Source organism: Salmo salar, chromosome ssa15, assembly GCF_905237065.1.
Source record: "Salmo salar chromosome ssa15, Ssal_v3.1, whole genome shotgun sequence".
Classification (NCBI taxonomy): Eukaryota; Metazoa; Chordata; class Actinopteri; order Salmoniformes; family Salmonidae; genus Salmo; species Salmo salar.
The window spans coordinates 20,300,741-20,314,606 of NC_059456.1; the positions used below are offsets into that span (position 1 = coordinate 20,300,741).

At 45.6% G+C, this 13,866-nt stretch overlaps 1 protein-coding gene across 1 annotated transcript in view; it reads left to right on the plus strand.

Annotated features, from left to right (window-relative positions):
* LOC106571038 (steroid hormone receptor ERR2) overlaps positions 1–12,721 on the plus strand; it is a 166,373-nt gene extending 153,652 nt beyond the window's left edge. The window contains exons 6-7 of the mRNA XM_045695538.1: positions 1–241; positions 10,984–12,721. The exon at positions 1–241 is cut by the window's left edge and continues 29 nt beyond it. Coding sequence (XP_045551494.1) covers positions 1–241; positions 10,984–11,228 — 486 coding nt within the window. The 3' untranslated portion in view covers positions 11,229–12,721. The remainder of the gene's footprint in view (positions 242–10,983) is intronic.
* The last annotated feature ends 1,145 nt before the right edge of the window (positions 12,722–13,866 follow it).

Consider the following 13,866-nt stretch of genomic DNA (forward strand, 5'->3'; position numbering starts at 1 on the left):
ATGAGTCTACTGCAGAGTGCCTGGATGGAGATCCTGGTCCTGAACATCGTGTTCCGCTCGTTGGCCTGCGAGGAGGAGCTGGTGTATGCTGAGGACTATGTGGTGGATGAGGAACACGCTCGTCTATCTGGCCTGCTGGATCTGCACGTTGCCATCCTGCCTCTGGTCCGACGCTATAAGAAGCTGAGCATGGAGAAGGAGGAGTTTGTCACACTTAAGGCTATCGCCCTCTCCAACTCAGGTAGGACAACGGACGACAGAGATGCAGAGATGCAATAAACATTATCGCAAACGCACGCACACACACACACACACACGCACACACACACACACACACACACTAATATAAACCTATTGACAAAACGAGACACAGGAAACAGTCCCGTCCCCCTGAAGCTTGACAGTAGGGTACATCTGAATGGTAAATCTCTAATAAATCTGCTATCTGACATATAATTAAAACAAACAAAGAAATAAAACAAAACAAGTGATGGTCTATCTGACCTCCACACAGACGGTCTGAGATAAGAAAGGGGACGAAAGGGTCGGCAACACGGCTCTTTAATTAAATACCTCTATTGTGTGTGTGTGTGTGTGTGTGTGTGTGTGTGTGTGTGTGTGTGTGTGTGTGTGTGTGTGTGTGTGTGTGTGTGTGTGTGTGTGTGTGTGTGCGTGTGTGTCTGTGCGTGTGTGCGTGTGTGCGTGTGTGTGCATGTCCTTGCCTCTTCTGAGTGCATGTGTGTGTGTGTGTATAGCGTGTGTGTGATTGTCAGTGCTCTTTCTCTCTCTCTCTCCCCTCTCTTTCTCTCTCTCTCTCTCTATTTCTCTCTCCCCCCTCTCTCTCGCTCTCTCTCCCTCTATCTCTCTCCCCCTTTCTCTCTCTCTCTCTCCCCCCTGCTTTATCTCTATAACAGGTAACAAGCTCTCACAGTCTCACTGCAGAATTAGATGTTTTTCCACGTTTCACCAAACAACACATTTTGAAGTCGCTCTAAACATCCAATTTCAAAGTTGCAACAAAAAAAAAACGATTGCCTATCACTGGAATTGAAGACGAGACCCTCGGTGCCGGAACGAGCGGATTAAAGTGCTCGCTGTTGCTTCCTAGTGGCGACATCCTGTATTATGGCTCACTGGTCCGAATAAACTCCAGACGTTTGTCACAGAAACAACTCTACGGTTAAGTTAAGGTATTAATTCTGTCTAGGATTAAGGATTAGGATTAGGATTAGGATTAGGGTTAGGGTTAGGATTAGGATTAGGGTTAGGGTTAGGGTTAGGATTAGGGTTAGGGTTAGGATTAGGGTTAGGGTTAGCATCCTTTACACTCTAAAGGGATAAATTGAAATGTTTCTTACAGAAGAAATATGAAAAGCATAACCATGGTAGCAATTGGGAAAAGGGAACAGTTTGGAGATAATGGGAAAATTATTAGACCAAAGGTGAGGACACAGTTCACCTAACGAGACTGAATCCAATTCAGTAACAAGAATATTCCTGGAAAATGAGAAGTAGGTGCAACATAAGACAAAAAAAGACAATAGTTTCAGCGAGAGGATGTCAACAGTGAAGAGGCAACTCCGGGATGCTGGCCTTCTAGGCAGAATTACAAAGAAAAAAACATATCTCAGACTGGCCAATAAAAATAAAAAAAATTAAGATGGGCAAAAGAACAGACACTGGACAAAGGAACTCTGCCTAGAAGGCCAGCATCCCGGAGTCGCCTCTTCACTGTTCACTGTTGACGTTGAGACTGGTGTTTTGCGGGTACTATTTAATGAAGCTGCCAGTTGAGGACTTGTGAGGCGTCTGTTTTTCAAACAAGACACTAATGTACTTGTCCTCTTGCTCAGTTGTGCACCGGGGCCTCCCACTCCTCTTTCTATTCTGGTTAGAGCCAGTTTGCGCTGTTCTGTAAAGGGAGTAGTACACAGCGTTGTACCAGATCTTCAGTTTCTTGGCAATTTCTCACATGGAATAGCCTTCATTTCTCAGAACAAGAATCGACTGATGAGTTTCAGAAGAAAGTCAACAACATGCCTACCACTTTGAAGATTCTAAATATTTTTTATTGTGAAACAAACAAGAAATAAGACAAAAAAACAGAACTTGAGCGTGCATAACTATTCAACTTCTCCAAAGTCAATACAAAAAAAAAAAATGCATGAAATGAAATGTATGTATTCACTACTGTAAGTCGCTCTGGATAAGAGCGTCTGCTAAATGACAAAAAAAATAAAAATACAAACAAAAAAAACAATAATATACTGCTCAAAAAAATAAAGGGAACACTTAAACAACACATCCTAGATCTGAATGAAATAAATAATCTTATTAAATACTTTTTTCTTTACATAGTTGAATGTGCTGACAACAACATCACACAAAAATAATCAATGGAAATCCAATTTATCAACCCATGGAGGTCTGGATTTGGAGTCACACTCAAAATAAAGTGGAAAACCACACTACAGGCTGATCCAACTTTGATGTAATGTCCTTTAAACAAGTCAAAATGAGGCTCAGTAGTGTGTGTGGCCTCCACGTGCCTTTATGACCTCCCTACAACGCCTGGGCACGCTCCTGATGAGGTGGCGGATGGTCTCCTGAGGGATCTCCTCCCAGACCTGGACTAAAGCATCCGCCAACTCCTGGACAGTCTGTGGTGCAACGTGGCATTGGTTGATAGAGCGAGACATGATGTCCCAGATGTGCTCAATTGGATTCAGGTCTGGGGAACGGGCGGGCCAGTCCATAGCATCAATGCCTTCCTCTTGCAGGAACTGCTGACACACTCCAGCCACATGAGGTCTAGCATTGTCTTGCATTAGGAGGAACCCAAGGCCAACCACACCAGCATATGGTCTCACAAGGGGTCTGAGGATCTCATCTCGGTACCTAATGGTAGTCAGGCTACCTCTGGCGAGCACATGGAGGGCTGTGCGGCCCCCCAAAGAAATGCCACCCCACACCATGACTGACCCACCTCCAAACTGGTCATGCTGGAGGATGTTGCAGGCAACAGAACGTTCTCCACGGCGTCTCCAGACTCTGTCACGTCTTTCACGTGCTCAGTGTGAACCTGCTTTCATCTGTGAAGAGCACAGGGCGCCAGTGGCGAATTTGCCAATCTTGGTGTTCTCTGGCAAATGCCAAACGTCCTGCATGGTGTTGGGCTGTAAGCACAACCCCCACCTGTGGACGTTGGGCCCTCATACCACCCTCATGGAGTCTGTTTCTGACCGTTTGAGCAGACACATGCACATTTGTGGTCTGCTGGAGGTCATTTTGCAGGGCTCTGGCAGTGCTTCTCCTGCTCCTCCTTGCACAAAGGCGGAGGTAGCGGTCCTGCTGCTGGGTTGTTGTCCTCCTTCGGCCTCCTCTACATCTCCTGATGTACTGGCCTGTCTCCTGGTAGCGCCTCCATGCTCTGGACACTACGCTGACAGACACAGCAAACCTTCTTGCCACAGCTCGCATTGATGTGCCATCCTGGATGAGCTGCACTACCTGAGCCACTTGTGTGGGTTGTAGACTCCGTCTCATGCTACCACTAGAGTGAAAGCACCGCCAGCATTCAAAAGTGACCAAAACATCAGCCAGGAAGCATAGGAACTGAGAAGTGGTCTGTGGTCCCCACCTGCAGAACCACTCCTTTATTGGGGGTGTCTTGCTAATTGCCTATAATTTCCACCTGTTGTCTATTCCATTTGCACAACAGCATGTGAAATGTATTGTCAATCAGTGTTGCTTCCTAAGTGGACAGTTTGATTTCACAGAAGTGTGATTGACTTGGAGTTACATTGTGTTGTTTAAGTGTTCCCTTTATTTTTTTGAGCAGTGTACTTTATAGAGCCACCTTTTGCAGCAATTACAGCTGCATGTATCTTGGGGTATGTTTCTATAAGCTTGGCATATCTAGCCAATGGGATTTTTGCCCATTCTTCTAGGCAAAACCGCTCCAGCTCCTTCAAGTTGGATGGGTTCCGCTGGTGTACAGCAATCTTTAAGTCATACCACAGATTCTCAATTGGATTGAGGTCTGGGCTGTGACGAGGCCATTCCAAGACATTTAAATGTTTCCCATTAAACCACTCATGTGCTGCTTTAGCAGTATGCTTAGGGTCATTGTCTGCTGGAAGGTGAACCTCCGTCCCAGTCTCAAATCTATGGAAGACAGAAACAGATTTCCCTCAAGAATTTCCCTGTATTTAGCGCCATCCATCATTCCTTCAATTCTGACCAGTTTCCCAGTCCCTGTCGATGAAAAACATAGCCACAGCATGATGCTGCCACCACCAGGCTTCACTGTGGGCATGGTGTTCTCGGGGTGATGAGAAGTGTTGGATTTGCGCCAGACATAACGTTTTCCTTGATGGCCAAAAAGCTCAGTTTTAGTCTCATCTGACCAGAGTACCTTCTTCCATATGTTTGGGGAGTCTCCCACATGCCTTTTGGCGAACACAAAAAGTTTGCTTATTTTTTTCTTCAAGCAATGGCTTTTTTCTGGCCACTCTTCCGTAAAGCCCAGCTCTGTGGAGTGTACAGTTTAAAGTGGTCCTATGGACAGATACTCCAATCGCCGCTGTGGAGCTTTGCAGCTCCTTCAGGGTTATCTTTGGTCTCCTGGTTGCCTCTCTGATTAATGGCCTTCTTGCCTGGTCCGTGAGTTTTGGTGGGCAGCCCTCTCTTGGTAGGTTTGTTGTGGTGCCATATTCTTTGCATTTTTTAACAATGGATTTAATGGTGCTCCGTGGGATGTTCAAAGTTTCGGACCCTGATCTGTACTTCTCCATAACTTTGCACCTGACCTGTTTGGAGTGCTCCTTGGTCTTCATGGTGCCGCTTGGTTGGTGGTGCCCCTTGCTTTGTGGTGTTGCAGACTCTGGGGCCTTTCAGAATAGTTGTATATATACTGAGATCACGTGGCAGATCATGTGACACTTAGATTGCACACAGGTGGACTTTATTTAACTTATTATGTGACTTCTGAAGGTAATTGGTAGCACCAGATCTTATTTAGGGGCTTCATAGTAAAGGGGGTGAATGCATATGCACGCACCACTTTTCAGTTTTCCTTTTTTTGAAAAAAAAATGTAACGTTTTTTTTTTTTCATTTCACTTCACCAATTTGAACTATTTTGTGTATGTCCATTACATGAAATCCAAATAAAAATTAATTTAAATTACAGGTTATAAGGCAACAAAATAGGAAAACGCAAAGGGGGATGAATACTTTTGCAAGGCACTGTATATTCAACTAGAGATTGCCAGTTTTATTGCTTCTTTAATGAGCACCACAGTTTTTAGCTATGCTAACATAATTGCAAAAGGGTTTTCTAATGATCAATTAGCCTTTTGAAATGATAAACTTGGATTAGCTAACACAACGTGCCATTGGAACACAGGAGTGATGGTTGCTGATAATGGGCCTCTGTACGCCTATGTAGATATTCCATAAAAAATCAGCCGTTTCCAGCTACAGTAGTCATTTACAACATTAACAATGTCTACACTGTATTTCTGATCAATTTGATGTTATTTTAATGGACAAAAAATGTGCTTTTCTTTCAAAAACAAGGACATTTTCAAGTGACCCCAAACTTTTGAACGTATGTAGATAAGATATTTCTGTATTTAATTTTCAGTACATTTGTAGACATATTTTTTTTTGCAAATGTACATCCCAGGGACTTGCAAAAATGACACATTTCGACTTGAATCTGAAGTGATCTCTCTGTAACAACAGCTGCCTGCCAGCACTTCACCGTATACTAACATTTCACTGGGAAAACAGGGCCAATAAAATGTGTTAAGTGAAGTGGAATGAGCATTGGGGCTCATTTGTTTCCATGTGGTCCCCTTACTAATCAATGACTGTTTGGAGGGTCCCCTTACTAATCAATGACTGTTTGGAGGGTCCTGTCCCCTTACTAATCAATAACTGTTTGGATGGTCCTGTCCCCCTACTAATCAATGACTGTCTGGAAGGTCCTGCCCTCCTACTAATCAATGACTGTTTGGAGGGTGCAGTCCCCCTACTAATCAATGACTGTTTGGATGGTCCTGTCCCCCTACTAATCAATGACTGTTTGGAGGGTCCTGTCCCCCTACTAATTAATGACTGTTTGGAGGGTCCCCTTACTAATCAATGACTGTTTGGAGGGTCCCCCTACTAATCATTGACTGTCTGGAGGGTCCTGTCCCCCTACTAATCAAGGACTGTTTGGAGGGTCCTGTCCCCCTACTAATCAATGACTGTTTGGAGGGTCCTGTCCCCCTACTAATTAATGACTGTTTGGAGGGTCCCCCTACTAATCAATGACTGTCTGGAGGGTCCTGTCCCCCTACTAATCAATGACTGTCTAGAAGGTCCTGCCCTCTGACTAATCAATGCCTTTTTGAAGGGTCTTGTCCCCATACTAATAAATTACTGTCTGGAAAGTCCAATCCCCCTACTAATCAGTGACTGTCTGGAGGGTCCAATCCTCCTACTAATCAGTGACTGTCTGGAGGGTCCAATCCTCCTACTAATCAGTGACTGTCTGGAGGGTCCTGTCCCCCTACTAATCAGTGACTGTCTGGAGGGTCCAATCCTCCTACTAATCCTCCTACTGTCTGGAGGGTCCTGTACCCCTACTAATCAGTGACTGTCTGGAGAGTCCTGTCCCCCTACTAATCAGTGACTGTCTGGAGGGTCCTGTCCCCCTACTAATCAGTGACTGTCTGGAGGGTCCTGTCCCCCTACTAATCAGTGACTGTCTGGAGGGTCCAATCCTCCTACTAATCCTCCTACTGTCTGGAGGGTCCTGTACCCCTACTAATCAGTGACTGTCTGGAGGGTCCTGTCCCCCTACTAATCAGTGACTGTCTGGAGGGTCCAGTCCCCCTACTAATCAGTGACTGTCTGGAGGGTCCTGTCCCCCTACTAATCAGTGACTGTCTGGAGGGTCCAGTCCCCTTACTAATCAGTGACTGTCTGGAGGGTCCTGTCCCCCTACTAATCAGTGACTGTCTGGAGGGTCCTGTCCCCCTACTAATCAGTGACTGTCTGGAGGGTCCAATCCTCCTACTAATCCTCCTACTGTCTGGAGGGTCCTGTACCCCTACTAATCAGTGACTGTCTGGAGGGTCCTGTCCCCCTACTAATCAGTGACTGTCTGGAGGGTCCAGTCCCCCTACTAATCAGTGACTGTCTGGAGGGTCCTGTCCCCGTACTAATCAGTGACTGTCTGGAGGGTCCAGTCCCCTTACTAATCAGTGACTGTCTGGAGGGTCCTGTCCCCCTACTAATCAGTGACTGTCTGGAGGGTCCTGTCCCCCTACTAATCAGTGACTGTCTGGAGGGTCCTGTCCCCCTACTAATCAGTGACTGTCTGGAGGGTCCTGTCCCCCAGCTAGTCAGTGACTGATTGAGGGCCTGTTTCTCCTGCTTCCTGCCTGACATACTGAGAAATGAACAATGCTGAGCAGGGAGCTTTCTCTTTAGTCTTCAGATGACAAACTCCTCACGAGATGAATGGGAGGGAGGGAGGGAGGGGAGGAGGGAGGGAGGGAGGGAGGGAGGGAGGGAGGGAGGGAGGGAGGGAGGGAGGGAGGGAGGGAGGGAGGGGAATAACAGAATGAGGAGAGAGGAAGGATCAGAGAGGAATAACAGAATGAGAGGTATAGAGTGGTGGATAGAGAGAGAGAGGCCAGCCATGCTGTGTTGACATACTGTCTCACAGAGATCTGTTCTGTATGTGTGTGTGTGTCTGTGTGACAGCTGTGGAAATTCATGGCCATTGATTTGGTAATTAGCGCAGTATCGACGGGATTGACGCCAGCCTGCTGACAGATTATATGGAAATTAGTTATGCATTCTGCCCTTCTCTCACTAACACACACACACACACACACACACACACACACACACACACACACACACACACACACACACACACACACACACACACACACACACACACACACACACACACGCACACACACAGACACACACACACACACACACACACAGACACACACACAGACAGACAGACGGACACACACAGACGGACACACAGACACACACACACACAGACACACACACACACACACACAGACACACACACACAGAAACACACACACAGACACACAGAAACATAAACACAAACACACACAGACACACACACACAGACACACACACACAGACACACAGACAGACACACACACGTCGCGGTGAAGGATCACATCGGCGTTAACATGAAGGGCCAAATGCAGAGTGGTGCAGAACACACGTACGGTCGACGTACCCTAGTTAATGTCCCCTGATAGAAAGGTAATTTACAACAGAAGATAGCTGGCTGCCTGGTAACAGACACTTAATCAGTCAGTTAAGATTGTAATTAGCTCTCTGCTGTACGTTTTTTCTGCCTCATTTACATGTCCTGTCTTCTACTGCTCTATTTTTAAAGTACTGATACTCTGTTCCTGATTCTCCGGAATTCTGGTAGTAAAATGTAGGGATTTTACACTTCATTTATAAACAGGCAGTCCCTTGGCGTGTCAGTCAGTCATTTATAAACAGGCAGTCCCTTGGCGTGTCAGTCAGCCAGCCATTTATAAACAGGCAGTCCCTTGGCGTGTCAGTCAGCCAGTCATTTATAAACAGGCAGTCCCTTGGCGTGTCAGTCAGCCATTTATAAACAGGCAGTCCCTTGGCTTGTCAGTCAGCCAGCCATTTATAAACAGGCAGTCCCTTGGCGTGTCAGCCAGCCATTTATAAACTGGCAGTCCCTTGGCGTGTCAGTCAGCCAGTCATTTATAAACAGGCAGTCCCTTGGCGTGTCAGCCAGTCATTTATAAACAGGCAGTCCCTTGGCGTGTCAGTCAGCCAGTCATTTATAAACAGGCAGTCCCTTGGCGTGTCAGCCAGTCATTTATAAACAGGCAGTCCCTTGGTGTGTCAGTCAGTCATTTATAAACAGGCAGTCCCTTGGCGTGTCAGTCAGTCATTTATAAACAGGCAGTCCCTTGGCGTGTCAGTCAGTCATTTATAAACAGGCAGTCCCTTGGCATGTCAGTAAGTCATTTATAAACAGGCAGTCCCTTGGCGTGTCAGTCAATCATTTATAAACAGGCAGTCCCTTGGCGTGTCAGTCAGCCAGTCATTTATAAACAGGCAGTCCCTTGGCGTGTCAGTCAGCCAGCCATTTATAAACAGGCAGTCCCTTGGCTTGTCAGTCAGCCAGCCATTTATAAACAGGCAGTCCCTTGGCGTGTCAGCCAGCCATTTATAAACTGGCAGTGCCTTGGCGTGTCAGTCAGCCAGTCATTTATAAACAGGCAGTCCCTTGGCGTGTCAGCCAGCCATTTATAAACATGCAGTCCCTTGGCGTGTCAGTCAGCCAGTCATTTATAAACAGGCAGTCCCTTGGCGTGTCAGTCAGTCATTTATAAACAGGCAGTCCCTTGGCGTGTCAGTCAGCCAGTCATTTATAAACAGGCAGTCCCTTGGCGTGTCAGTCAGTCATTTATAAACAGGCAGTCCCTTGGCGTGTCAGTCAGTCATTTATAAACAGGCAGTCCCTTGGCGTGTCAGCCAGCAATTTATAAACAGGCAGTCCCTTGGCGTGTCAGTCACTGTCTCGTTAAAGAAACAAGTTCAAACCAAGATGTTGTCTAGTGTTCACAGATTTCCCAGTTGACACAACCAGACAATTTCTAAGGCATATCAAGTGTCAACTCCCTCCATCCAGGACATGCTGCTGTGCAAATGAAATGCACTTCTGAAAGCCTTATCCAAATCTGGAAAACCACTATCTGCAATTGATAAAAAAATCAGTCATGTAGACTTTCTATGAAGTGGAGGTTTGCTGTGTGTTTTTGGGTTGGTTTTAATTTTTGGACTGTTGTTTTAAAGGGGACTGCTTTCTCTTTCTGATGGAAAATAAGGCTGTCTGCCGCTAGAGTTGAACGATACCCTGCTAACGCACACACGCACGCACGCACGCACGCACACACACACACACACACACACACACACACACACACACACACACACACACACACACACACACACACACACACACACACACACACACACACACAGCTAATGCAGTCATCTGAATGAATTAGTAGATGAGAGTATATGGTCCAGGATACAGCCTGGTTAGATTTATACAGTCCTCTCCCTGGAGTCCCAGTACACACATGTATTTAAATCCAGTGATTAACTATAAACTAAAGAGAGAGAGAGAAAGAGCTTTTCAAAAACAAATTATGCTTGCTAAAAAGGAGCCACGGAATTTAAAGTGGGTTGGAATAATTGTGAGCCACCAAGTTTTTATTTGCGGGCTACTTTTTGTTGGCATTAAGTAAAAGACAACCAAAGTTTATTTACTTTTCAATCTTTTTACCGCACCTCTCACTCCCTCTCTCTCTCTCCCCTCCCTCTCCCTCTTTCTCTCTCCCCCTCCCTCTCTCTCTCTCCCCTCCTTCTCTCTCTCTCTCTCCCCCTCCCTCTCTCTCTCCCCTCCCTCTCCCTCTCTTTCTCCCCCTCCATCTCCATCTCCCTTTCTCTCTCTCCCCCCCTCCCTCCCTCTCCCTCTCTCTCTCTCTCTCTACCTCAACTCTTTTTACCTCACCTCTCTCTCTCTCCCCCTCCCCCCTCCCTCCCCCTCCCTCTCTCTCTCTCTCTCTCTCTCTCTCTCTACCTCACCTCTCTCTCCCTCTCTCTCTCCCCCTCCCTCTGTCTCCCTCTTTCTCTACCTCCCTCTCTCTCTCTCTCTCTCTCTCTCTCTCTCTCTACCTCACCTCTTTTTACCTCAACTCTCTCGCCCTCTCTCTCTCCCCCTCCCTCTCCCTCTCTCTCTCTCTACCTCACCTCACCTCTTTCTCTCTCCCCTTCCCTCTCTCTGTCTCTCTCTCTCTGCATCTCTCTCTCCCCCTCCTTCTCTCTTTCTACCCCTTCCCTCCTCCTCCTCCTCATCTCTCTCCTTATAGACTCCACGCATATAGAGAATGTGGAGGCTGTTCAGCGGCTCCAGGACTCTCTCCATGAGGCCTTGCAGGACTTAGAAGGTGCCCACAACACGGAGGACCCTCGGCGGACAGGAAAGCTGCTGATGACCCTTCCCTTGCTCCGTCAGACCGCCGCCAAGGCAGTGCAGCACTTCTACAGCATCAAAGTGCAGGGAAAAGTGCCCATGCACAAACTCTTCCTGGAGATGCTGGAGGCCAAGGCTTGATAATTGGGCGGGGAGGCTTGAATGACAGCTGCATCGCCCAATGAGGATGAAGGACAGGCCCTGAATAGGTGGGGTGATGCCATGGAGACCTATGATAGTGACATTATAACGCTGATAGTTGTTTCTATGGAACGAAATTAATGAGGAATACAGGGAAACGAGACAAACTGATTTTAGGGGTGAATATATAAACACTGTGGAATATAGTCATGTATATAAAGATGCTGTGTACAGAACTGCTGTTATAATCAGAGACTCTTGGCTCTAGATCACCTGTAACTACTGAGAGGTTTGGTTTCTTTTCACCCTGTGAATAGGAATAATATGATCCGATTGGTTAGAGCGACTCAAGTATCTGATCAATCTGATTGGTTAGAGCTACTCGAGCATCTGATCAATCTGATTTGTTAGAGCTACGTGAGCATCTGATCAATCTGATTGGTTAGAGCTACTCGAGCATCTGATCAATCTGATTGGTTAGAGCTACTCGAGCATCTGATCAATCTGATTGGTTAGAGCTACTCGAGCATCTGATCAATCTGATTGGTTAGAGCTACTCAAGCATCTGATCAATCTGATTGGTTAGAGCTACTCAAGCATCTGATCAATCTGATTGGTTAGAGCTACTCAAGCATCTGATCAATCTGATTGGTTAGAGCTACTCGAGCATCTGATCAATCTGATTGGTTAGAGCTACTCGAGTATCTGATCAATCTGATTGGTTAGAGCTACTCAAGCATCTGATCAATCTGATTGGTTAGAGCTACTCGAGCATCTGATCAATCTGATTGGTTAGAGCTACTCGAGCATCTGATCAATCTGATTGGTTAGAGCTACTCGAGTATCTGATCAATCTGATTGGTAAGAGCTACTCAAGTATCTGATCAATCTGATTGGTTAGAGCTACTCGAGTATCTGATCAATCTGATTGGTTAGAGCTACTCAAGCATCTGATCAATCTGATTGGTTAGAGCTACTCGAGTATCTGATCAATCTGATTGGTTAGAGCTACTCAAGTATCTGATCAATCTGATTGGTTAGAGCTACTCAAGCATCTGATCAATCTGATTGGTTAGAGCTACTCGAGCATCTGATCAATCTGATTGGTTAGAGCTACTCGAGCATCTGATCAATCTGATTGGTTAGAGCTACTCGAGTATCTGATCAATCTGATTGGTAAGAGCTACTCGAGTATCTGATCAATCTGATTGGTTAGAGCTACTCGAGTATCTGATCAATCTGATTGGTTAGAGCTACTCGAGTATCTGATCAATCTGATTGGTTAGAGCTACTCGAGTATCTGATCAATCTGATTGGTTAGAGCTACTCAAGTATCTGATCAATCTGATTTGTTTTTTTCTCTCTTGTTTGTTTATTTATGTCAGTTGTATAACATTATAGTCTGCTATATACAGTCCCAGTCAACAGTTTGGACACACCTACTCATTTAAGGGTCTTTCTTTTTTGTTGTTGCTACATTGTAGAATAATAGTGAAGACATCACAACTATGAAATAACACATGTGGAATCATGTTCTAACCAAAAAAAGTGTTAAACAAATCAAACATATTTGAGATTCTTCAAAGTAGCCACCCTTTGCCTATTTGATGACAGCTTTGCACACTCTTGGAATTCTCTCAACTAGCTTCATGAGGTGGAATGCATTTCAATTAACAGGTGTGCCTTGTTAAAAGTTAATTTGTGGAATTTCTTTCCTTCTTAATGCGTTTGAGCCAATCAGTTGTGTTGTGACAAGGTAGTGGTGGTATACAGAAATAGCCCTATTTGGACCAAGTCCATATTATGGCAAGAACAGCTCAAATAAGCAAAGAGAAACAACAGTCCCTCATTACTTTAAGACATGAAGGTCAGTCAACACAGAAAAATTCAAGTACTTTGAAAGATTCTTCAAGTGCAGTCGCAAAAACCATCAAGCACTATGATGAAACTGGCTCTCATGAGGACCACCACAGGAAAGGAAGAGCCCAGAGTTACCTCTGCTGCAGAGGATAAGTTCATTAGAGTTACTAGCCTCAGAAATTGCAGTCCAAATAAATGCTTCACAGAGTTCAAGTAACAGACACATTTCAACATCAACTGTTCAGAGGCGATTGCATGAATCAGTCCTTCATGACCGAATTGTTGCAAAGAAACCACTACTAAAGGACACCAATAAGAAGAAGAGACAATGGACATTTGGACCGATGGAAATCTGTCCTTTGGTCTGATGAGTCCAAATTTTAGATTTTTGGTTCCAACTGCCGTGTCATTGTGAGACGCAGAGTAGGTGAACAGATGACCTCTGCATGTGTGGTTCCCACCGTGAAGCTTGGAGGAGGAGGTGTGATGGTGCTTTGCTGGTGACACTGTCAAATCAAATTTATTTAAACAGCCCTTCTTACATCAGCTGATATATCAAAGTGCTGTACAGAAACCCAGCCTAAAACCCCAAACAGCAAGCAATGCAGGTGTAGAAGCACGGTGGCTAGGAGAAACTCCCTAGAAAGGCCAAAACCTAGGAAGAAACCTAGAGAGGAACCAGGCTATGAGGGGTGGCCAGTCCTCTTCTGGCTATGCCGGGTGGAGATTATAACAGAACATGGGCAACATGTTCAAATGTTCATAAATGACCAGCATG